This window comes from Narcine bancroftii, chromosome 5, assembly GCF_036971445.1.
Source record: "Narcine bancroftii isolate sNarBan1 chromosome 5, sNarBan1.hap1, whole genome shotgun sequence".
Classification (NCBI taxonomy): domain Eukaryota; kingdom Metazoa; phylum Chordata; class Chondrichthyes; order Torpediniformes; family Narcinidae; genus Narcine; species Narcine bancroftii.
Window position 1 is genome coordinate 199,913,298 of NC_091473.1, and position 26,232 is coordinate 199,939,529.

At 46.0% G+C, this 26,232-nt stretch overlaps 1 protein-coding gene across 1 annotated transcript; it reads right to left on the reverse strand.

Annotated features, from left to right (window-relative positions):
- Window positions 1-24,623: 24,623 nt before the first annotated feature.
- On the reverse strand, window positions 24,624-25,779 carry LOC138765456 (gastrula zinc finger protein XlCGF17.1-like). Its single transcript, XM_069942495.1, has 4 exons — window positions 25,760-25,779; window positions 25,280-25,597; window positions 24,881-25,027; window positions 24,624-24,789 (listed from the first exon to the last, which is right to left on the reverse strand). The coding sequence occupies exons 1-4, from the start codon at window positions 25,777-25,779 to the stop codon at window positions 24,624-24,626; spliced, it is 651 nt and encodes a 216-aa protein (XP_069798596.1).
- Between the last annotated feature and the right edge of the window lie 453 nt (window positions 25,780-26,232).

A 26,232-nucleotide genomic window follows, 5' to 3' on the forward strand; every position in this document is an offset into this window, starting at 1 on the left:
GGCCATTTTTGGCCTACTCCTGTTCCTACTTCCTATGTTCCTAAGTGGAGGTGGAATGGATTTTCTCCGTCAAGGTTAGTGATTGCGATTAAATATTTTAAACATTAACAATGCAGCACGGTGAAAGGGTCTCCCACCCATGAAACCCATGCTGCCCAATTAACCTACCAATCATGGGGGGAATGTACAGTCTCCTTAAAGGCAGGACTGGATTCAAACTTGGGTCACTGTTGCTATAATAATGTTTTGTTACCATGTCACCCAATTACAGGAAATAAATTTTATTTCCTGAACCTAAACCAAATAAAGCAGCTGTGTTTGAAAACTGTGTCTCATCCCCTTGTATCTCTGTCATACACTCAATGTGGAGAAGAAAGACAAGGCTATTCAGTCCACCTGGGGTCACACCACACTGGGAGCATCCTGGAATCTTCCCTCCAGTCAGTGTTTCTGCTCCACACCAGTCCCCACCCTCCTCACCCTGCTGGGATTCTCTTCTGTTCCTTCCTCCTCTCTGGGTTCACTGAGCTTCCACTTCTAGACAGCTGCACTCTTCACCTTAAGGTAAAAAACAGGAGCAGGAGTCGGCCACCCAGCCCCTTAAGCCTGCTCTCCCAGTCAATAAAATCATGGCTGATCTGGCCATGGACTGATCTCCACTTACCCACCTGTTCCTTACAATCCTTAATTCCCCAATCTGTTAAAAATCTACCCATCTGTGTCTTAAACACTTTCAACAAGGCAACCTCCACAGCTTCACTTCAGGAGGAAGTCAGGAGAACACAATCCAGTCCTCGTTCAGGGCTCAGTCATGGAGAGGGTCAGGAACTTCAAATTCCTGGGTGCCAACATCTCTGAGAATCTGTCTTGGAGCCTCCACATTGATACCATCATGAAGAAGACTCGCCAGCGGCCATACTTTGTGAGATATTTGAGGAGATTCGGTTTGTCACTGAAGAGTCTCGAACACTTCTACAGGTGAAATGTGGAGAATTTTCTGGCTGTCTGGTACAGAGATGACAATGCTCAGGACAAGAAAAAACTCCAGAGGGTTGTTGTTGTCTTTTTAGAATATTTGTATTGATTTTAATCGAGTTTATAATAATAATGAGTTACATGAGATGATGTGAATAGTTCCACATAATTAATAAAACAACCATCACATCAAAACCAAACGTAAATTGTGGAACATTCATAATTCATAATCCAGATCATATTGTTTTTTTTAAAAAAAGAGAAACTAATAAACAAGGAAAGAATAGAAGGAAAAAAGTATGTAAAACCAAAACGAGAAAACTCCGTCCCCTCCCTGATCGCGTTGCCACGTGCTACATATGATAAGCGTTAAAAGAAAAACAAAGGGAAAAATATATAAAAAACATGAAAAGACACAAGTCGGACAATTCAATGACATTGGAGTGAAATTATAAAGTCAGAAAGTGAGTCATAAATGGGGATTCTGCACGATGCGAGAGAGTCATTGAGTTCAGTGGCCAGAAGCTGGAATAAAATATTTGGGATTTCGTGTGGAACCAGAGTTTAAAAACTTATTTAAGTTAAATTACTCACTATTATTAAAGAAAATAAGAGATTTGGAAAGATAGAATACACCACCTGTCACTTTAGTAGGTGGAGTAAACTGTGTTAAGATTAATGTTTTTCCTAGGACACTATCTTTTTCAATCGATTCCAATTGCAATTCTTCAAAAATGTATTCAGGGATCATCCCACCAAGAACGTATAGATGGAGATTAAACTCCATGCTACTTAAAAGACAGGATTTTAGAGAATTAATTGAGTGCCAAATTAAAATGTACTTTGAAATAAATATGGAATTAGTGAAAGATAAATTTATATTATGGGATGCAATGAAAGCCTTCATCAGAGGGCAGATAATAAGTTATGTAACTAAGATGAAGAAGGACTACAATTGGGAAATAGAACAGTTGGAAAGGGAAATAGTAAGTACAGAAAAAGAACGAGCAACAAGGGAAGATACAACAAAAAAATAAAATACAAAACACTACAAACATACAAGGTGGAGAAGAACATAATGAAGATAAAGCAGAAGTATTATGAGCTAGGAGAAAAAAATGCACAAAATACTAGCTTGGCAGCTTAAAACAGAACAACCTATTGGCATCAAGGAAAATGGACAAACAAATTACATATAACCCAATAGAGATTAATGAGAACTTTAAGGAATTCTACGAGCAATTATACCGAACTGAGAACAAAGGGAAAGAAGACAAAACAGATGAGTTTCTAGCTAAAATTGAACTACAGAAATTGCAAGAGGAGCAAAACAAATTGATAAAACCATTTGAAATAGACGAAATACAGGATATATTAAAAAAGCTACCGAACAATAAAATGCCTGGAGAGGACGAACTCCCAATAGAATTCTATAAAACATTTAAAGACTTATTAATTCCTCCTCTCTTGGACGTAATGAACCAGAATGAAGAAACACAAAACATGTCTTCTTTCTTCTTCTCTTCTTTGGCTTGGCTTTGCGGACGAAGATTTATGGAGGGGTAAACGTCCACGTCAGCTGCAGGCTCATTTGTGGCTGACAAGTCCGATGTGAGACAGGCAGACACGGTTGCAGCGGTTGTAAGGGAAAATTGGTTGGTTGGAGTTGGGTGTTGGGTTTTTCCACCTTTGCCTTTTGTCAGTGAGGTGGGTTCTGCGGTCTTCTTCCAAGGAGGTGGCTGCCTGCCGAACTGTGAGGCAACAAGGTGCACGATTTGAGGCGATATCAGCCCAATGGCGGTGGTCAATGTGGCAGGCACCAAGAGATTTCTTTAGGCAGTCCTTGTACCTCTTCTTTGGTGCACCTATGTCTCGGTGGCCAGTGGAGAGCTCGCCATATAACACGATCTTGGGAATGCGATGGTCCTCCATTCTGGAGACATGACCTACCCAGCGCAGTTGGATCTTCAGCAGCGTGGATTCGATGCTGTTGGCCTCTGCCATCTCGAGTACTTCGATGTTGGTGATGAAGTCGCTCCAATGAATGTTGAGGATGGAGCAGAGACAACACTGGTGGAAGCGTTCTAGGAGCCGTAGGTGATGCTGGTAGAGGACCCATGAATCGGAGCCGAACAGGAGTGTAGGTATGACAACGGCTCTGTATACGCTAATCTTTGTGAGGTTTTTCAGTTGGTTGTTTTTCCAGACTCTTTTGTGTAGTCTTCCAAAGTCTATCTCGTTGTCGATCCTTGCATCCGATGAAATGGTGCAACCAAGATAGGTAAACTGGTTGACCATTTTGAGTTTTGTGTGCCCAATGGAGATGTGGGGGGGCTGGTAGTCATGGTGGGGAGCTGGCTGATGGAGGACCTCAGTTTTCTTCAGGCTGACTTCCAGGCCAAACATTTTGGCAGTTTCCGCAAAACAGGACGTCAAGCGCTGAAGAGCTGGCTCTGAATGGGCAACTTCAGACTATAAGATAATAGCGAAATTATTAGCAAACAGATTGGCCAACTGTGTACCAAAAAAGGTAAAACTAGATCAAACTGGATTTATTAAAAAAAGACGAACAGCGGATAATGTCTGTAAATTTATTAATTTAATTCATGCAGTTCAAGGAAATAAGATGCCAACAGTGGCTGTTGCTTTAGATGCAGACTAAGCCTTTGACAGGGTAGAATGGAATTATTTATTCAAGGTGCTACAGAGGTTCAACCTACCAGAGAAATATATTAATTGGATTAAAGCATTTTTTTCAGGGACCATTGGCAAAGGTGACAGTAAATGGATATATAATCAAACCAATTTAAATTAAGCAGGTCAACTAGACAGGGATGTCCACTATCTCCCTCACTGTTCATTTTAGCTATAGAACCCTTGGCAGAACTGATAAGAACAGAAAATAAAATAAAAGGGATAAAAATAAAAGAGAAGGAATATAAAATCAGTCTATTTGCAGATGACATCATAGTATACTTAACAGAACCAGAATTATCAATAAAAGAATTACATAAGAAATTGAAGGAATATGGAAAAGTATCAGGGTACAAGATCAACACAAATAAAAGTGTGGCGATGCCAATGAATAATGCAGATTTCACAAAGTTTAAGAAGGAATCACCATTTAAATGGCAAACACAAGCAATCCAATACCTAGGTATTAGACTAGATAATAATCTAGGCCATCTATAAAAATTATCAGCCATTAATGAATAAATTCATTTTTTCATTATTTTTTCTTGAAGAAAACTGAGGTCCTCCATCAGCCAGCTCCCCACCATGACTACCAGCCCCCCCACATCTCCATCGGGCACACAAAACTCAAAACGGTCAACCAGTTTACCTATCTCGGCTGCACCATTTCATCAGATGCAAGGATCGACAATGAGATAGTCAACAGACTCGCCAAGGCAAATAGCGCCTTTGGAAGACTACACAAAAGAGTCTGGAAAAACAACCAACTGAAAAACCTCACAAAGATAAGCATATACAGAGCCGTTGTCATACCCACACTCCTGTTTGGCTCCGAATCATGGGTCCTCTACCGGCATCACCTACGGCTCCTAGAACGCTTCCACCAGCATTGTCTCCGCTCCATCCTCAACATTCATTGGAGCGCTTTCATCCCTAACGTCGAAGTACTCGAGATGGCAGAGGTCGACAGCATCGAGTCCACGCTGCTGAAGATCCAGCTGCGCTGGGTGGGTCACGTCTCCAGAATGGAGGACCATCGCCTTCCCAAGATCGTGTTATATGGCGAGCTCTCCACTGGCCACCGTGACAGAGGTGCACCAAAGAAAAGGTACAGGGACTGCCTAAAGAAATCTCTTGGTGCCTGCCACATTGACCACCGCCAGTGGGCTGATATCGCCTCAAACCGTGCATCTTGTCGCCTCACAGTTTGGCGGGTAGCAACCTCCTTTGAAGAAGACCGCAGAGCCCACCTCACTGACAAAAGGCAAAGGAGGAAAAACCCAACACCCAACCCCAACCAACCAATTTTCCCCTGCAACCGCTGCAACCGTGTCTGCCTGTCCCACATCGGACTTGTCAGCCACAAACGAGCCTGCAGCTGACGTGGACATTTACCCCCTCCATAAATCTTCGTCCGCGAAGCCAAGCCAAAGAAGACTGGGATGACCCCTGGTGACCTAGTGGTGTAATTACATATCACCACAGTGAATGGGTGCCCAGTTTCTTCATATTCAGCAGGTCAGGGAGGTGGAGTCTGGGGATGAGTAATGGGATCAGCTCCTTCCTGGTCTACAGGATGAAGGGAAGTTGGAACCATCCCCCAGTGTCTCTCCCACTCCCCCGAGTGACTCTCCCCTCCCCTAGTGACTCCCCTCCCCCCAGTGATTCTGCCCCAGTGACTCTCCCTCCTCCTCCCAGTGATAATCCTATTGCACCCTTCTCTGCATCTAAAGAGGCAGGGGCAGGAGTGGGAGGTAAATATAAAATATTCAAATAACATGTATGTTAAAATAACAATAATGATTTTTAGTAAGACTGTTTTGATCCTCAGAAATAACTAATGGTAAAATATTCTCCAATCTCTGGGCCAATATTTTAGACAAAATTTTCATATCTACATTAACCATATAACTTTATGGAGTGGAAACAGACCATGTCGGCCTTTGGAGTCCTCATCGGTTCACTAGAACAACTCCACTAGCTCAAACCTCCCGCTCTCTGCCAATAACCCTCCAATCCCCTTCACCTCCATGTACACATCCAAGCTTCTCTTAAATGACAGAAGGGACCCTGCCACAACTATCTCATTCGGAAGATCATTCCATTCTGCCACCACTCGATGAGTGAAAAAGCCATCTCTAATATTTCTCCTAGTGTTGCCCCCTTACCCTTAACTCATGGCCTCTTGTTCCAACCTCCCATGCCCTCAGGGGAAAGAGTCTGTTTATGTCTAGTCTATCTATTCCTTTCATAATTTTAAATACCTCTCTCAAGTCCCCTCTCAGTCATCTACGTTCCAATGAATAAAGTCCCAGATCTCTCCCTGTAATCCAGATGCTATAAGCCAGGCAACATCCTTGTAAACCTTCTCTGCACCCTCTCCACCTTATCTATATCCTTTCTTTAATTTGGAGACCAGAACTGAGCACAGTACTCCAAACCAGGCCTCACCAATGCCTTAAACAGCTGCAGCATCACCTCCTAGCTCCTATACTCTATACTGTGATTTATGAAGGCCAGCAAACCATGTGCCTTCTTAACCACCCTGTCTACATGAGAATCTACCTTCAGTAGATAACCCCAGGTCCCTTTGCTCCTCTGCATGCCTCAGTGCCCTCCCCTTACCTGTATATGTCCTATCCTGGTTATTTTTACCGAAATGCAACACCTCACACTTGTCTACATTGAATTCCATCTGCCATCTTTCAGCCCACTCTTCCAAACAAATCAAATCCTTCTGTAATCCAAGAAAATCTACCTCACTATCCACCACTCCTCCTATTTTCATATCATTCGCATATTTGCTTACCCAGTTAACCACACCCTCCTCTAAATCATTAATATAAATAATAAACAAGGGACCCAGGATCGATCCCCGAGGGACCCAGGATCGATCCCCGAGGGACCCAGGATCGATCCCCGAGGGACCCAGGATCGATCCCCGAGGGACCCAGGATCGATCCCCGAGGGACCCAGGATCGATCCCCGATCTAACCCCGCTTGTCACAGGCTTCCAACCTGACATACAGTTATCCACCATGACTCTCTGCTGTCTATCTCTCAGCCATCTCTGAACCCATGTCACAATCTCTCTACTAATTCCTAGTGACTGAACTTTCCTTATTAACCTTCCATGCGGAACCTCATTAAAAGCCTTACTAAAATCCAAATAGATCACATTCACCACTCTACCTTCATCCACCTTTTCCGTCACTTCTTCAAAAAACTCCACAAGGTTCGTCAAACATGACTTTCCTTTTACAAACCCATGCTGGGTGCCCCTAATCAATCCCTGCCTATCCAGATATGCGTAGATACTAGATCGAAGTATACCCTCCATAACCTTCCCCACCACCTAAGTCAAATTTACTGGCCGATAATTACTTGGCCTACACCTACTGCCTTTTTTGAACAACGAAACTACATTTGCAATCCTGTGGTATCACCCCCTCCTCCAGTGATCTTTGAAAAATCACTGTCAATGCCCCCGCTATTTGTTCCCGGACTTCCCTTAAAGTCCTGGGAAAAATCCCATCAGGACCAGGAGACTTATCCACCTTAATTGTCCCTAGAAGCTCCAAAACTCTCACTATCCTTTTCATAACTAAGCCCTTTGCCTCCCTTATCTCGTATAGCTTTCCCTCGTGAATACTGATGAGAAAAATTTGTTCAATATTTCTCCCATTTCATGCGGTTCCAGACATAGTTCACCGGTCCCATCATCCAGTGGACTTATTTTATCCTTAACCCTCCTTTTACTGTTCACATATCTGTAAAAATCCTTAAGCCTGGCAACCTTTGCCTTATTAGCTATGGACACTTCATACCTTCTTTTTGCCTTTCTAATTTCCCTCTTAAGGTCCTGCAATCTAAGTAACGACCATACATCTCCTCAATCCCTTGTTTTTTATATTTGGTATAGGTCTCCCTCTTGTCCCAAACCAACTTCTTAATTTCACCAGAAAACCACACCTCCCTCAAACCTTTAGTCTTCCCCTTTAGCCTGACTGGAATGTAAAGATCCTGTACTCTCAAAATCTTACCCCTAAATGCCCCCCAAATTCCCTCTGCATCCTTTCCAGCAAAAAGATCAGCCCACACAACTCACTGCAAATCCCTTCTCATTTCTCCAAATCTGGCCTTCCCCCACTCAAAGACCTTCAGCCTTGGACCCAATCTATCCCTTTCCATCATTAAGCTAAAGCCAATGATCATTGGATCCGGAGTTCTCTCCAACGCTTACCTCGGTCACCTGCCCCATTGCATTCCCAAACAACAGATCTAACACCGCTGCCCATCTAGTTGGTGTCTCAACATATTGCTGCAAAAAGCAATCCTGAACACAATGCATAAATACTAAGCCATCCTGCCCTTTTACTGACTGCGTTTCCCAATCTATGTTTGGAAAATTGAAATCCCCAACCAACACCACCCTATTTCTACTGCATATCTCACCTATTTCCTTGCACATTTGCTCTTCTAGTTCCCTATTCCCATTTGGAGGCCTATAATATACCCCCATAATAGTAAACTCACTCTTCTTATTTTTCAGCTCTACCCACACGAGCCCTCCAGTCTATCTTGCCTCAACACTGCTATAATATCCTCCCTGACAAGTAATGTCACACCTTCCCCTCTTAATCCACCAACTCTGTCACATCTAAAGCAGCGAAATCTTGGAACATTCAACTGCCAGTCACAACTTTCTTTCAACCATGTCTCGCTAATGGCCACAACATCATAATGCCACATGTCAATCCACACCTTTAGCTCATCCAGCTTCCTTACTACGCTCCTCGGATTAAAATAAATACATCTCAGGGATCTCCTACATCCTACCTTCTGCATATCCTCCTCTCTTCCATTCTCACAATTTTCACTACAACATCTTTTTACTACTTCCTGCTTTTCATCTCTCAAATTATTTAAAGTTGTCTCTTTCCTTATCCTACAAGCCCTTACCCTGTTGTCCTGCCTAACTTGAAACCCTGACCCCAACCATACTAGTTTAAACCCTTCCTGACAGCCCTAGCAAATGCCCCCACCAGACGTCTGGTCCCTCTGGGATTAAGATGTAACCCATCATTACTGTATAGGTCCTATCTTCCCCAAAAAAGGTCCCAGTAGTCCAACCCTGAAACTCTGTCTCTTGCTCCACCCCTTTAGCCATGCGTTTAACCTCCATCTAATTCTATTTCTGCCCTCACTGTCATGTGGCACAGGAAGCAATCCAGAGATTACCCCCTTAGCTCCTTTTAAGCTCCCTACCCAACTCCCTATACTTATTCTGCAGGACCACTTCCTCCTTCCTTCCAGCATCATTGGTACCAACATGTACCACAACCTCAGGCTCCTTACCCTCCCCTTTTGAGATAGTCACATCCCGGACCCTGGCACCAGGGAAGCCAACCACCATCCGGTTTGCCTTATCACGTCCACAAAAACCTCTGTCTCTCCTCCTAACCATTGAATCCCCTATAACTATCACCCTTTTCTTTTTATCCCGACCTTTCTGGATCACAGATGTTGACACCACACCTCTGCCCACCATAGTCTGACTATCCCCCTCCTCAGTACTCAAGGTGCAGTACTGATTTCTGAAGATTTCAGACTCAGGTGCTTGCACATGAACCTGACCCCTCCCTTTCTTCCTCCTAACGGGAACCCACTGCCCCTCCTCCCGTGGCCCCTGTGCGACCATCTTCCTGTAGCTCTTGTCTACAATAGCCTCATTCTCCCTAACCAGAGTAAGGTCATCGAGCTGCAGCTCGTTCCTTGATCCGGTCCTTCAGGCCACACTCCTTGTCCGTGATGGCCTCACTCTCCCTAACCAGAGACCAGTCATCGAGCTGCAGCTCAAGTTCCCTGACTCGGTCCCTTAGATACTGCAGCTCAGCCCACTTTGTGCACATGTGGACGTCCAGGGGACGTGAAGACTCTGTGACTTCCCACATGTGACACTGAGAGCAGAAAACTCCCCTCACACTCATCCTTCCTCCTTCTCCTCACACTTTACAAAGTAAAAAATAAACAGATATATATTAAATTAACTGTGAATGTCTTACATTAGTCCAGCACACTCGTCCTCAGCCTCTGCTCACCTAAGCCACTTGAGCCAAACCCTCAAAGACCCACTCCTTCGCTGTGCCACTCGTTCACTGAGCCGCTTCTTGCTGGCCGTTCCCCTATACTTACCCTCCTTTTATTGATCCCTTGGCTAAATAACCCCCTCACTCTCTCCAAGCTTCACCTCCTCTAGATAATCACCCGAACTCCAGTCGCCGCCTCCTCTGACTCATAGCCCAAACCAAGTAGCCAAGTAAAGAAATAGACCTACAAGAAGCACATTCAAGTGTGCTTCCCCTTTTTCAGAATAAGTGAAATACAAGCTTCATTAAAAGATGATGGAAGATTCCCTTGTTTAAATGAGCCATTAAGCACAGAACTTAATTGGGGTACAAGCAATTTGGAAAAGGATATATAACATTCCACAGGGTACCCATCGGTTCCTGAAGATTGACCAGATTATAAAGAGGAAATTTAAAAAGTATTTCCTCTTGAGAAATAGGCACATCCCAGACTCGTACAATTATTCTGAGAAAGTGTAGGCAAATTAAGGCAAGCCAGAAACTCCGACAGTGAAGTACTATTGTTATTAGATTCAGAAGTATACAATCTGGAATAAAATTCTCTAAAAGAATGGTCAGTAGAGTCCATAACATCTTCCATCTGAATCTTACTAATTTGTCTCTTAGCAGCCATTGCTTTCAAATGGCTGGACAAAAGTTTACCAGCCTTCTCACCTTGGATGTAGAACTGACCCTTACTCTTCAAAAGTTGCTGTTCAATGGGATAAGTAGAAAGAAGATCAAATTTAGTGTAGAGTTACTCTCCTTTTATATAAATCAGGGTTTTTAAACTTATGCATTTGTTAAATCTAATCTTTCCTTATTAGTCTTTTTTATAAATTTTTTTTGTTGCCTTCTTAGATATGTTTTCATAGTGTCCCAGACAATCAGGTTAGAAATGGTTGGAGAAGAATTTGTAGTGAAGAAAAACTGGATTTACTCTTCCATAAAATTCAAAAATATCATTATCTGAAAGTCTTCTTCTTTGGCTTGGCTTCGCGGACGAAGATTTATGGAGGGGGTAAATGTCCACGTCAGCTGCAGGCTCGTTTGTGGCTGACAAGTCCGATGCGGGACAGGCAGACATGGTTGCAGCGGTTGCAGGGGAAAATTTGTTGGTTGGGGTTGGGTGTTGGGATTTTCCTCCTTTGCCTTTTGTCAGTGAGGTGGGCTCTGCGGTCTTCTTCAAAGGAGGTTGCTGCCCGCCAAACTGTGAGGCGCCAAGATGCACGGTTTGAGGCGTTATCAGCCCACTGGCGGTGGTCAATGTGGCAGGCACCAAGAGATTTCTTTAGGCAGTCCTTGTACCTTTTCTTTGGTGCACCTCTGTCACGGTGGCCAGTGGAGAGCTCGCCATATAACACGATCTTGGGAAGGCGATGGTCCTCCATTCTGGAGACGTGACCCACCCAGCGCAGCTGGATCTTCAGCAGCGTGGACTCGATGCTGTCGACCTCTGCCATCTCGAGTACTTCGACGTTAGGGATGAAAGCACTCCAATGGATGTTGAGGATGGAGCGGAGACAACGCTGGTGGAAGCGTTCTAGGAGCCGTAGGTGGTGCCGGTAGAGGACCCATGATTCGGAGCCGAACAGGAGTGTGGGTATGACAACGGCTCTGTATACGCTTATCTTTGTGAGGTTTTTCAGTTGGTTGTTTTTCCAGACTCATTTGTGTAGTCTTCCAAAGGCGCTATTTGCCTTGGCGAGTCTGTTGTCTATCTCATTGTCGATCCTTGCATCTGATGAAATGGTGCAGCCGAGATAGGTAAACTGGTTGACCGTTTTGAGTTTTGTGTGCCAGATGGAGATGTAGGGGGGCTGGTAGTCATGGTGGGGAGCTGGCTGATGGAGGACCTCAGTTTTCTTCAGGCTGACTTCCAGGCCAAACATTTTGGCAGTTTCCGCAAAGCAGGACGTCAAGCGCTGAAGAGCTGGCTCTGAATGGGCAACTAAAGCGGCATCATCTGCAAAGAGTAGTTCATCCTCAACCGATGGTCAGAACACTTCCAATCTCTTTTCAGTGCCAACCGCTCAGTCCAAGATTCCGCCCTGCTCCAGCTCCCTCAACAGCCCCTAAGGCTAGAGCTGGATGAGGTTCCCACCCTGGATGAGACATATAAGGCAATCGAACAACTGAAAAGTGGCAAAGCAGCAGGTATGGATGGAATCCCCCCAGAAGTCTGGAAGGCTGGCGGCAAAACTCTGCATGCCAAACTGCATGAGTTTTTCAGGCTTTGTTGGGTCCAAGGTAAACTGCCTCAGGATCTCCGTGATGCCACCATCATCACCCTGTACAAAAACAAAGGCGAGAAATCAGACTGCTCAAACTACAGGGGAATCACGTTGCTCTCCATTGCAGGCAAAATCTTCGCTAGGATTCTACTAAATAGAATAATACCTAGTGTCGCCGAGAATATTCTCCCAGAATCACAGTGCGGCTTTCGCGCAAACAGAGGAACCACTGACATGGTCTTTGCCCTCAGACAGCTCCAAGAAAAGTGCAGAGAACAAAACAAAGGACTCTACATCACCTTTGTTGACCTCACCAAAGCCTTCGACACCGTGAGCAGGAAAGGGCTTTGGCAAATACTAGAGCACATCGGATGTCCCCCAAAGTTCCTCAACATGATTATCCAACTGCACGAAAACCAACAAGGTCGGGTCAGATACAGCAATGAGCTCTCTGAACCCTTCTCCATTAACAATGGCGTGAAGCAAGGCTGTGTTCTCGCACCAACCCTCTTTTCAATCTTCTTCAGCATGATGCTGAACCAAGCCATGAAAGACCCCAACAATGAAGACGCTGTTTACATCCGGTACCGCACGGATGGCAGTCTCTTCAATCTGAGGCGCCTGCAAGCTCACATAATCCTTCCTATAATTCAGCGACAAAAACCACACAGTATTCCAAATTTGGTCTTGTGGCAGCCCACAGTGGCGGAGAGCCCAAACAAAGGCCAGCAGCCCATGCAGCAGCACTGGTTCCAACAAGCGAACCAGCGGGCGAACAGCAAAAGCAGCTTAAAGGCCAGCGACACTAAAATTATGCTGGCCTTGCTGCACAGCCAACAGACAGGGACCACACCACTCCAGGGGAAGAAGGAAATTGTTATGCAGGAATGTACCCACATGCAGGAAACCCGCTTTTCTTATGGGGGTCGTGACATCAATAAATGAGGACAACGGCGGGAATGGTGCGAGTATAAAAGTCAGGCCAGAGCCCCCAATAAAACACAGAACTTAGCTTGAGTACACTATGTGTGTGTGTCTTCTTCCTCAAGTAGGGGACAGGGCCCTGTCGGCTCTCATGAACGAGATGCTGGCCCTCCTGGGCAAACACGAACCCACATCATGTTTGAGCAGACGTTCCTGGAGCAACTGCCCAAGAATGTCCAACTGCTCCTGGCTGACGTGGACTTCAGCGACCCCCAGAAAGTTGCAGCAGAGCATACGTTCTGTGGAAGTAGAAGAGAGAGTGCTCGGCACCCACAGGACTCATTGCTAAACCCCGCAGCCAGACCCGTGCAGATCTGCCGAGAGAACAGCACCGCCCACAGAGGAGGCGATCGCAATGGCCAGTGGTGATTCTACTACCAAAGATGGGATGCTAGTGCAGACCACCATGCATGTTTCAGGGAAACACCAGGGCCAGCTGTGGCTAATGGCCATGAAGGCTGGCCACCTCCTGTACTTTTGGGACTGCCAGTCTGGACGACATTTCCTTGTGAACACAGGAACAGGGGTCAGCATCCTCATTGGGACAGGATACCAGGAACAGGCAGTCGGGCCCCACGCTGAGGGCTGCCAACAATAGCACGATCCAGGCCTATGGTACCCACAAGGTCCAACAGGCAGTTGGGAGCAACCTTTTCAGTTGGGAGCTCACACTGGCCACAGTGGAACAGCCGCTCCTCAGGGCAGACTTCTTGTGCACCCACAGCCTGCTCGTGGACCTCAAGGGATGGAGATTGGTCCACACCAAGACATTTCAAACCTTCCCCCTCAAAGGTGCCAGGCTCCCAGCACTCTACCTGGACTCCGTACAGCGATCAAACAATGAGTATGTCAGATTCCTGGTCAAGTTCCCTGCAGTGCTCACACCCTCAATCCACCACATCCTGCCCCAGGGCCTGCTGCTCCATGCGAAGGCAAGACACCTTCCTCTGGAAAAGCTCCAGCTGGTGAAGGAGGAATTCAGGAAGCTGGAGGAGCTCAGCATCATACATGGCTGGACAGCCAATGGGCTTCTCTCCTGCACATGGTACCCAAAGCAACTGCAGTGACTACTGTGGTTCAATAAGGCCTCAATACCAGATAGGTATCCCATGCCACATATCCAGGACTTTGCAGCTAACCTGCACAGGGCAAGGATCTTCTCGAAGGTGAACCTCGTGCCAGGATATCATCAGATCCCGGTTCACCCTGATGATATCTCCAAGACCTCCATCGTCACCCAGTTTGGTCTTTTTGAATTCCTTCAAATGCTGTTCAGGCTAAAGAACACCGCACAGACCTTCCAGTGACTCATAGATGCAGTGGAATGAGATCTGGATGGCACCGTTGGGTACCTAGATGACATCCTTGTGTCGAGCTAGAACTAACAGGAATATATGATGCACCTCTGCAACCTGACTGAGTGAGTTCGGCCTGATGATCAACCCAGCCAAATGCCAGTTGGATTGATGGTCATTGACTTCCTGGACCAGAGAAGGAGCCACATCGATACCCAGTAAAAGTGGAGGCCATCCTGAGGTTCCCCAGGTCCAACACGACATGGGGATGATCAACTTCTACCACAGGTTCATCCCTCAGCTGCCTGGATCATGTGGCCCTTATTCGCCCATATGGTAGGGAAGGCAAAGGACATCACATGGGATGAGGATTCAGCTGAGACCTTCATGAACGCCAAGGCAGCCCTGGCAGGCGCCACTCTTCTGGCACACCCCAGGGCAGATGCTCCAACGGCACTGCCGGTGGATGCTCCAGGAATGGCAATCAGCATAGTTCTGGAGCAGAAGATCGAAGGAAGTTGGCAGCCGCTGGCTTTCTTCAGTAAACATCTGCAGCCTCCAGACCTGAAGTACAACACTTTTGACAGAGCTACTGGTGCTGTACTTACCCATCCACCGCTTCAGGTACTTCCTAGAGGTCAGGTCCTTCACGCTTTCACAGATCACAAGCCCCTGACTTTCACCTTGGCTAAAATCTTGGACCCCTATTCAGCCCTCCAGCAAATGACACCTGTCTTACACCACAGATGTAAGGCACATCTCTGGCAAGGACAACGTGGTGGTCAACACACTGTCCAAAGTATCCACGCGCTATCGAGGGGAGTGGATTTCATGGCACTGGTGAAGACACAGCAGAGCGACGAGGAGATTCCCCAATACAGGACATCCATATCGGGACTGCAGCTCCAGGACATCCCAGTTGGCACAGGTAACACCACCCTTCTGTGCAATGTGGCCACCGGCCAGGTCAGACCTATTGTCCCAGCGGCTTGGAGACAGGTTTTTTACTCCATCCACAGATTGGCTCACCCATCGATCAGGACCACGGACTGGCTGGTGGCGAGCAAATATCTGTGGCATGGATTGCAGAACTAGGTCAGCAAATGGGTGAAGGCGTTCACACAATGCCAAACAACCAAGGTACAGCAGCACACCAAGACCCCACCTCAGCACTTTGAGTCCATAGAATAAAGGTTTGACCACATCCATGTGGACATAGTAGGACCCATAGTAGGATCCCAGGGTTTCCAGTATCTGTTCACAATGGTCAACTGCTTCACCAGGTTGCCAGAAGCAGACCCACTGGCAGACATGTTCACTACCTCATGCACCAGAGTCCTCATCTCATCCAGGGTGGCACAATTTGGGTTACCATCCCACATCACATCTGACAGAATTCACCTCCAGTCTGTGGTCCAACCTCTCCAGCCTGTGGGGTGCCCAGCTGCATCACACAACACCTTTCCACCCACAGTTCAATGAGTTGGTGGAGCACTTCCACAGGCACCTCAAAACCACACATGACCAGACTCCAAGGACCCAAGTTGGTAGATGAGCTACCATGGGCACTGTTGGGCACCCAAGGAGGACCTCAACACCTCTTCGCCCAAACTTGTGTACAGAGTTCCACTGGTGGTCCTGGAAAAATTTGTACCATCCCCAGGCAGACAGCAGGACGACTCTGCAACATTCTCAGCAGGCTAAGGGAAAAAGTCAGCAAGCTGGCCTTCCAGGCACAAACACGCAAGGACCATCATTACCCAAAGACCTACAGGACTGTGAGTCTGTTTTCATTCACAGGGGTGTCCATATCGTCCACCACTTCAGAGGCCATACGAGGGTCCATTCCAGGTCATCCACAACGGAACCGTGTTCGAGCTGGAGGTCGGACGCAAGACGCAAGGTATGTTTCCTCTAACAAGCAATGTGACTCCTCCACCTTTTATCCCCCCTGTTCTATCACACCTAAAACAACGAAATCCTGGAATATTTAGCTGCCAGTCATGACCTTCCTACAACCAAGTTTCACTGATGGCAACAATATATCTCCATGTGTCAATCTTTGCTCTAAGCTCATCCACCTGACTCACCTTGCTCCTTGCATTGAAACATATACCCTTGAGAGAATGTCCCCCACATTCACTCCTTTGATTACCATCTACTTTTACTACCCCTTCTCCTTCATTAATGCTAACAATCTGGTTCCATTTCAAATCTAGTTGTCCTACCCTAATCTCCACACTCATTCTGCTTCCCACGCACCCCCGCCAAACTAGTCTAAACTCTCCCCAACGCTCTAGCAAACCTGCCCGCCAGGATATTGGTCCCCCTCCAGTTCAGGTGCAGCTTGTCCTTACTGTACAGGTCAGACCTTCCCCAGAAGAGATCCTAATAATCCACAAATGTGAAGCCCTGCTCCCTGCACCAACTCTTCGGCTAAGCATTCATCTGGCACATCTTCCTATTCCCATGCTCTCTAGTGCGTGCCACAGGCAGCAACCCCGAGATGACCATCTTCTGCTTTTTTTTTTGAATATTTTACTTTTTCAAAAATATACATTAAAAAATCTTCATTAACACAATATATTACAAACAACACCAAACACAAAAACAAAACGTTCCCTCCTTCTCCCCTCCCCCACCCCCACCACCCCCCCACCACCCCCCCACCCCCCACCCCACCCGACTTCTATACATACAGATCCGCACACAGTCAGGGGAAATCACATTTGGGATGTATAACGTCAACATTTATATTTCCTCTGTTACTGGATTTGGGCACCTATGTGGTCCAGGTCCGGCTGCCATGTCTTTACAAAAGTGTTGTATTTATTCTTTAAGTTATGTGATTTTTTTTTTCCAAGCTGTTCATTTCCACATTCCATCCTGCTAGAAGTAGAGGGGAGTTGGATTTCCAAGTAATCACAATACATTTTTTGCTACTGCCAATGCTATTTTTATAAATGAGATTTGATATTAGACAATTATTTGCTTATTTCAATTAAAATTGCTGACTGGGTCGCCCGTGAAGGCCACTCCTCTTATCCTGGTTAATCTTTCTTCAACTTCTTGCGAAAATGGTCTCACCTTCATCATGACCATGCAGCATGTAGAAAAGTTCCTGAACTGAAACACAACTCTAATCAGTGCAGAAAATTATACCAAACTAGTCCATATCTTGCATTTATAATTGAGGTTAATCTGTCCATACAGCAATCTGACCAGCTTCATTCTGACATCACTACCCCCAAGTCTGTCTCCAATCTTTCCCTTGGCCTCTAAACCTGGTTTTGCACTTTCACTCTGGAGAGCATAGTACATTTTTGTTATAAATTTGGGTGTATTCCCCATCCAGATCGTTAGTTTGTTCATTCCACTCATTTCACATGGGGTTAAGATTGGTCCCTATCTTTCTCTTAAAAAGCTATCTTAGCTGGAGAAAACAATAAAAGGTTAGAGGGGTGATGGCGCTAATGACATGTCCAAGCATCCAACAGCACCTGATCCCCATCGTCTGTAGTCAACAGGCAGGTCATGGCATCCAATACCAACCACTCCCCCCCTCGCTGAGTGAGTTTATGAGAGTTCTGCTGAACCCTCCCTCTAATATTCGTTCTGGCACCAACCCAGACCCAGCAGAGTACAGGCAGTCCCTGGGTTGAAGACATCTGATTTATGAACAACCTGAAGTTATGAACCGGCAAGTTGGCTGGAAGGAGAATGACATCGACTTCCAGTTCGAGCAGAGCTTGCTTTCCATTGGCTCACTGCCCTGTCAATTGTCAGGTGGCCAGTGATGTGCATCCACTGTCAGGCTAAGCCACACGCGGCCTGGGAAAAATGGCAGGTGGGCGAGGAGACAAATGGCTTGGCAGAGGGGGAGGGGAGCGGAGAAGCCTTAAACTGATTAAAAGTATTATTACGTGTTATTATGTACTGTATTATTAAAATGTTTTAATTTATTGGGAAATGTTTTATATGCATATAAAGGTAAAATATATAAACTATACATACTAAACACCAAGAAAAACATTTGACTAACTGATGCTAAATAAGGACCATATATACTGGTTCTGACTTAAATACAAATTCAGGCTAAAGATAGGCCTCGGTAATGGAATTTGCCTAAATGACTAACTAGCAGTGGCTCTCATATCCACAGTGATGATCTATTTTGAGAGGCTGGTGTTGAAGCAGATCAGCTCTTGTCTGAATGGTGACATGGATCCATTCTTATTTGCCTTTTGCAGCAACAGGTCTACAGCAGATGCCATCTCACTGACTCTACACAAAACCGTGGAACACCTGGATAGCAAAGATGCATCCATAAAGATGCTCTTATTAACCACAGTTCAGCATTCCACACCATCATCACTTCAAAACTAATCTGCAGACTCCAAGACCTGGATCCCAATACCCTATTGTGTAATTAGATCCTGATTTCCTCACCTCCAGACCCCAATCAGGGCAGTTTGGTAAGAACACCTCTTCCACAATCTCTATCAACACAGGAACATATACTTTGTCCTCTGCTCTACTCACTTTACACCTACGAATGTGTGGCTCAGTACGACAACAACACCATTTCAAAATTTACTGACAATACCATGGTAGTGGGCTGTATATAGAGAGAGGGAAAGAGTTGGCAAATGGGAGGCAGGCTGAAAGCTTGGCTGAATGGGGTACTAACAACAACCTCTCAATGTGACAAGAACATGGAGCTGATTGTAGACTTCAGGAAAGGAAAACCAGAGGTCAAGTGATCATTGAGGGATCAGAGGGTGAGCAAATTTAAATTTCTGGGAGTCACCATCTTGAAGGACCTTTCCTGGACCCAACACACCAATGGCATCATGAAGAAAGCTTATCAGCGCCTCCTCTTCCTCAGGATTTGCAGAGGTTCAGTATATCATTGGAAACCTTAGCAAATGCCTAGAGATGTGTCGTGGAAAGTGTGCTGACTGACTACATCATGGTCCAGTATGGAGGAATCAATACCTCTGCCCTGCAAAATATAGTGGACATGGCCCAATACATCACAGGCTAAGCTCTTGCCATCATTGGAAAAATCTACAAGGAATGCTGCTGTCAGAGAGTAGCAGCTATCAAATTATTTACATGCCCGGATAGTTGAGTCTAAATATTAAATATTTTATATTTAATTTTCATCCCTTAGTTAATATTTTTATTTCTTTTTTTGATTGTATTAAATGTTGATGCCAGATCTTTCTCATTTTCCTATCTCTGCCCACTGTTTCTTTTCCTTTCTCTAAGGTACGGAGGGATTATTTCTAGGCTCAATGTGCATTTTAAGGATTTTTTTTGTATATTTATATATAGAGATTCATATATTTATATATATGAATATATATATTTATATATATATTTAGATATAGAGATTCATTGAGTCCTTTTTGTATGTGTGTTGATATATATTAATATTTTTTGAGAAATTAAGTAAAATATAGTAAGTAACGGTATCTCATCCGCCATTTCTTTGCCCCATCTCCTAAACGTCCAAGTCTCTGTACAACCTTTCAGTTTCTTCAACACTTCCTACTCCACCACATATCTTGGTGTCATCTGCAAACTTCACCTCAAAACCATTCAATCCATCATCTAAATCATCAGTATATATTGTAAAAAGAAGCAGCCCCAGCACCAACCCCTGCAGAACACCACTAATAACCAGCAACCAACCAGAACAGGATCCTTTTATTCCCACCCTTTACTTCCTTCCCATCACCCAATGTTTCACCCAATCTCTTTCCAGTCATTCCATGGGCTCTCATCTTTTAAGCAGCCTCTTGTGCAGCACCTTATCTGAGGCCTTTTGAAAATCCAAATACACAACATCCACAGCCTTTCCTTTGTCCACCCTACTTGAGATTTCCTCAAAAAATTCCAGTAGGTTGGTCAGGCAGGATCTTCCCTTCATGAACCTATCATGTCATGCAACTCAAGGTATTTAATTTCCTCGTTCTTGAGGATCAACTCCAATAACTTTCCAACTACAGACATCAGACTAATAGGCCAATCATTTCATTTTCTCTGTCTCCCTCCTTTCTTAAACAGCGGAACTACATTTGCGGCCTTCCAATTCTCGGGAACCATGCCAGAGTCCATTGATTTCTGGAAAATCAATTCCAAAGCCTCTACAATCTCTAAAGCCACCTCCTTCAGAACCCATGGGTGCATCTCATCCAGTCCAGGAGAATTATCTATCCCAAGACAATTCAGCTTACTAAGCACTATCTCTCTGGTAACCTAACTGTACTTAATTCTATTCCCTGAGACCTCGGAGTATCAGGTATTTTGCTCTTGCCTTCAGTGAAGACTGAGGCAAAATCTTCATTTCGTTCCTCTGCCATCTTTTTGTCACCCACTATCATTTCTGCAGCATCATTTTCCATCAGCCCTTTATCTACTTGTCTTTCTTTTACTCTTTATATATTTACAGAAACTTAGAATCCTTTTATGTTATTTGTCAACTTCCTTTCATAATTCATCTTTCTTTCCTAATGACTTTTTGTACCTTTCTGTGGGTTTTTTAAAGTTTCCCAGTCCTGTTTTCCCACTATTTTTTTTTGCTTCCTTGTCTGCCCTCCGTTTTGCTTTTATTTTAACCTTAACCTCTTGTTATCCACATTTGTGCCATTTTTCCATTCATAATTTTTTTCATGAAATATCTCAAACCTGCACTTTCTTTCTTGTGGAAAGACCATCCAATTCTGCTCTGCCGTCCCTTCATCGAGCTGACTTTTCCAGTCCACTTGGGCCAGTCCCTTTCTCATCTACTGTAATTTCCTTTGTTCCACTGAAATATGGACACACCTGATATCAGCTTTTCCTTTTCAAATTTGAAACTGAACTCAATCATGTTATGATCACTACTTCCTAAGGGCTGCATTACATTTAATTCCACGATCTCCTCAGGTTCATTACACATCACCCAATCCAAAACCACCAATTCCTTGGTGGGCTGATCGACAAGCTGCTCCAAATAGCCACCCTATGGGCATTCCACAAACTCTCTCTCCTGAGAATCAGAACCTTCCTGACATTCCCAATCCCCTTTCATGTTAAAATCCCCCATAATTATTTTGACATTTTCCTTCTTTCTATCTCCAGATCTAACTCGTAGTCCATTTCCCAGCTGGTGTTTGGGAGCCTGTATATAACTGCCAATAGGGCCCTTTTACCCTTGCCATTTAATTCAACCCCTAAGGATTCTACCACTTCTAACCCTATGTCCCTTCTTTCTAGTGATTTAATATCACTGATGTCCATCAGGGCCACACCACCCCCTCTACCTACCTGTCTAACTTTCCTGTACACTGTGCACCCTTGGACATTCCGCTCCCAATCACCTCCAGCTTTAAGTCATGTCTCAATGATCTTTCGATTTGTAACTGTCCAGCAAGCTTATCTACTTTATTCCTAATGCTCTGTGCGTTTAAGTACAGTTAAACAGACCAGTATCTGTTACCGATTTTGCTGTATTTCTATTGTGCACCAAATTATCCCATCTTTTCACCTGTCTGTCCTTTGACTTTTCTCTATTTTCCTCTTTCTCGACCCTAACCCCCTGGTTCCCTTCAACCCTAATCTCTGCACTCACATTCCGATTCCAACCCCCCTGCCAAACTAGTTTAAACCCTCCCCAACAGCTCTACCAAACCTGCCTGCCAGGATATTGATCCCCCTCCAGTTCAGGTGCAGCCCATCCTTTTTGTAGCAGTCACACATCCCAGAAGAGATCCCAGTGATTCAGAAATCTGAATCCCTGTTCCCATACCAACTCTTCAGCTATGCATTCATCTGCCAGAACTTCCTGTTCCTACCCTCTCTGGAGATGACCACCCTTGAGGTCCTGTTTTTTAGCTTCTTCCCTAACTCCCTGCATTTCCTCTTCAGGACATAATCCCTACTCCTATCCATGTCATTGGTCCCCTTGTGGACCACAACACCCGGTTATTCCCCTACCCTCTCCAGAATGCTATGAACTCAATCAGAGACTTCCCTGACTCTGGCACCTGGGAGGCAACATATCATCCAGAAGCCTCAATTTTGTTCACAAAACCCTCTATCCACTTGTCTAACCAACAAGTCCCCAATCACCATAGCTCTCCCCTTCCATTCTGAGCCATGGGTCCAACCTCTGTGCCGGAGACATAACCACCTTGACTTGTCCCTGGTAGATCACCCCCTACAACAGTATCCAAAATGACGGACTTAATGTTGATGGGAATGTGAAATATAAAGTGTTCACAATCACTATTCTGGAGACAAAATCTTGGAGAACAGGTTCAGCTTTATTTCAAGTCTGCAGAGAAGGGTGTCCCTGGTTTGGAGATACACCGGACATTTAGAATCACCATTCAATCATGAAATGATTGAGTCCCGCCCTCAACATCACTCCACCTTCATTTACCTTCTTCCAATCAGAATCCCAATACATTACAACATTCTCCTTCTCCCTTCCATCAATCCAGCTATTACTCAGTTCCTCCCTCTTCTTACATCGCATGTTATGTTAATGAGTTCATTCCCTCCTTAGGGGCATCTAAGTTAATATTCATGTCTCTATTAAGCAAGTGCAGTACATGCTATAGACTACCTTAGATCACTGTAACAGCCTGAACCAGATCCTTGCATCCTTGGTGCTTGAGATAAGAAGGGGCCCAGTAGATAGTACTGTCAACTCTCAAGATCTAATCTACATACTTTGCATTCCATCATTTTTCACAGAATGGTGCAAATTTAATCACTTTCAACCATTTTTCGCAGGAAAGGCCATAGGGGTACTTGGCACTGTTTGCATCTTACCCTTCCCTCTCCTGACAGTCACCCATTACCTGCCTCCTGAATTTTAGGGGTGACCACCTCCCTGAAACTCCTGTCTAAAATTACCTCAGCCTCCCTCAAGATCAACAGTTCATCCAACTCCAGCGCCAGTTCCCTAACTCGGGTTGTTAGGAGCTGCAGCTGGATGCACCTTTTGGAGGTGTAGTCATACAATGTACCAGAATTCCCACATCCCTCAACCAGAGCTATCCATTGCCCAGCTGTCTCCATTATCTCAATGTAATTAAAGGATTTAAACTCCCTCACCTGGCCTTACCTCTCTGGTAACATTCCTAGCCCCCGCGCTCCAAAGCCCCCGCGCTCCAAAGCCCCCGCGCTCCAAAGCCCCCGCGCTCCAAAGCCCCCGCGCTCCAAAGCCCCCGCGCTCCAAAGCCCCCGCGCTCCAAAGCCCCCGCGCTCCAAAGCCCCCGCGCTCCAAAGCCCCCGCGCTCCAAAGCCCCCGCGCTCCAAAGCCCCCGCGCTCCAAAGCCCCCGCGCTCCAAAGCCCCCGCGCTCCAAAGCCCCCGCGCTCCAAAGCCCCCGCGCTCCAAAGCCCCCGCGCTCCAAAGCCCCCGCGCTCCAAAGCCCCCGCGCTCCAAAGCCCCCGCGCTCCAAAGCCCCCGCGCTCCAAAGCCCCCGCGCTCCAAAGCCCCCGCGCTCCAAAGCCCCCGCGCTCCAAAGCCCCCGCGCTCCAAAGCCCCCGCGCTCCAAAGCCCCCGCGCTCCAAATCCCCCGCGCTCCAAAGCCCCCGCGCTCCAAAGCCCCCGCGCTCCAAAGCCCCCGCGCTCCAAAGCCCCCGCGCTCCACTCCTTCCCTGTGCCTGTCACATACTGGACAGCTCCACGATGGCTGCTCCTTTTATTGGCCCCTGCCAATTAACTCAATTACCCAATTGCTCACTCCCACAAATCAACACTCAGTTTAACCCTTTGCTCTCCGCACCCTTTTTAAACAGTCCAAAACACGTACTCACCAATCACCCACCCCTCCTCGAACTCCAACTCAACTGAAATAATTTATGAAAAGGCTTCCAGACTCTTACGCATTCCCCACACCCCACCCCTACCCCAGGTTCTGCTCCCCAAATGGCCAGGCTCCCTAATCCCAACTTCCCCCAGCCTCCTCCACCACCAGAATAGGGAGAGGAGGGAGAAGCTATCAGTTGCCTTACAATAAATGGGACTGGACAGAGTAATAGTTCAGCACAGGATAGATGGGCCAAATGACCTGTTTCTGTGCTGTTCTATGGTTCAACAGCAGAAAGACCATTCAAACAATCCTAACTAAAACCCAAGTCCAGCCCTCACTATTCAACAGACAACATGGCGGATGTTCAAGGTCCAGGTCATTTATTTGGCATGTGCCAAGTACATTAAAGCTGCAGGACAGTTACAGGGTCTGTTAAGGTCAGCTGGTCGGGATGGGACCATACACACAGTCCCACCCTGGTTAGAATGACAGGGGTTTCAGGTCAAATCAGCAACAGAATCTGCCTCATTTGTGGACCCGCTGGTGCTGCCACAGGCCACTGACTGGGTGAAGCTTTTGCCACAGCTGAAGCAGGTGAAGGGTCTCTCACCAGTGTGGACCCGCTGGTGAGTCTTCAGGTCCAATGACTGAATGAAGTCCTTCCTGCACTCAGGACAGATGAAGGGTCTCTCCCCAGAGTGAATCTTGGAGATATACAACCAGGCTGTCTGATCGGCTGAACGCCTGCCCACACTCTGAGCAGGTGAATGGCCTCTCCCCAGTGTGTGTCCTCTGGTTTATCATCAGGCTGTACGACTGGGTGAAGCCTTTACTGCATTCAGGGCAGGTGAAGGGCCTCTCCCCGGTGTGGACCCTCCAGTGCTCTTGAAGGTGGGATGACCTGGCAAAGCATTTACCACAGTCAAGGCAGGTGAAAGGACTTTCCCTGGTGTGGACCTGCTCGTGCTATCGTAGGTGGGATGACTGGGTGAAGCCCTTGCTGCACTCAAGGCAGGAGAAGGTCCTCTTGCCAGTGTAGAGCCGCCAGTGCCTCTGCAGGTTGGATGGGTGGTTGAACCTCTACTTGCACACGAGGCAGGTGAAGGGCCTTTCCCTGCTGTGGACCTGCTAGTGGGTCAACAGGCTGGAGGACCTAGTGAACCACTTCCTGCACTCGGGGCAGGTGAACCACCTCTTCCTGGTGTGGATCTGCTGGTTCCTCAACAAGCTTGGTGAGTGAATGAATTGCTCCTCACTGTCTGAGCAGGCATACTGCCTCTCCTCAGTGTGAGTCCACTGGTGTACCCTCAGGTTGGACGGTGTGCAGAATCCCTTCATGCAAGCAGGACAGGTGAAAGCTTTTTCACCGGTGAAAGCCGGCTGTGGTCTTATCAGATCAGATGACATGGTGAATTCTATCCGCCCTGGGAGCTGGCGGATGTCCCAACTCCTCTGGTGTGTTCTCAATGCCCTGGATCAATGGGTTAAGGACAATGTTTTCAATAAAAGAAACCAACAGGAAATTGCATAAACAGATGTATGTTTTCAATTTGAATGGATCCCAAACATCTTTTCTTTACAATCAAGGACAATTCATTTTAATTTAAAGCTACAGCACAGTAACTGACCCTACCAGCCCATGAGGCTGGTCATGTTGTGTTTGTATTCTATATAGATATGTTTTTGGGAGATAAATTGGGGCAGGTTTTTCAGTGTAGGTCCCATACAAACACTTCAAAACAGATCTCATTTAAAATACTGGAGCTCTGCTCAAGCCAGATAGGGTGGCTCCCGAGGGCCTTTTCAAAACCTTTGGGGAGTTCCTAAGAGACTTCACTAATGGATTGTTTTGAAAAGCAGGAGATGAAAGAAATCGGAGGAGTAGTTCAGATTCGCAGGCTGTCTGGGAGTGCAGCTTGCTGTTCTAAGAGGGTCATGTGGTTTTTGCAAGTAGAGAGAGTTTAACAGTTTTTTTCTCAGAGAGAGAGAGAGAGAGAGAGAGAGAGAGAGAGAATTCAGTTCAGCAGTAGCAACTGGGACTGGAACAGGACAAGCTGGCAAGCTTGTAGAAAATCCCCATTTGGAAGATGGGTTGTGAGTGCTTAG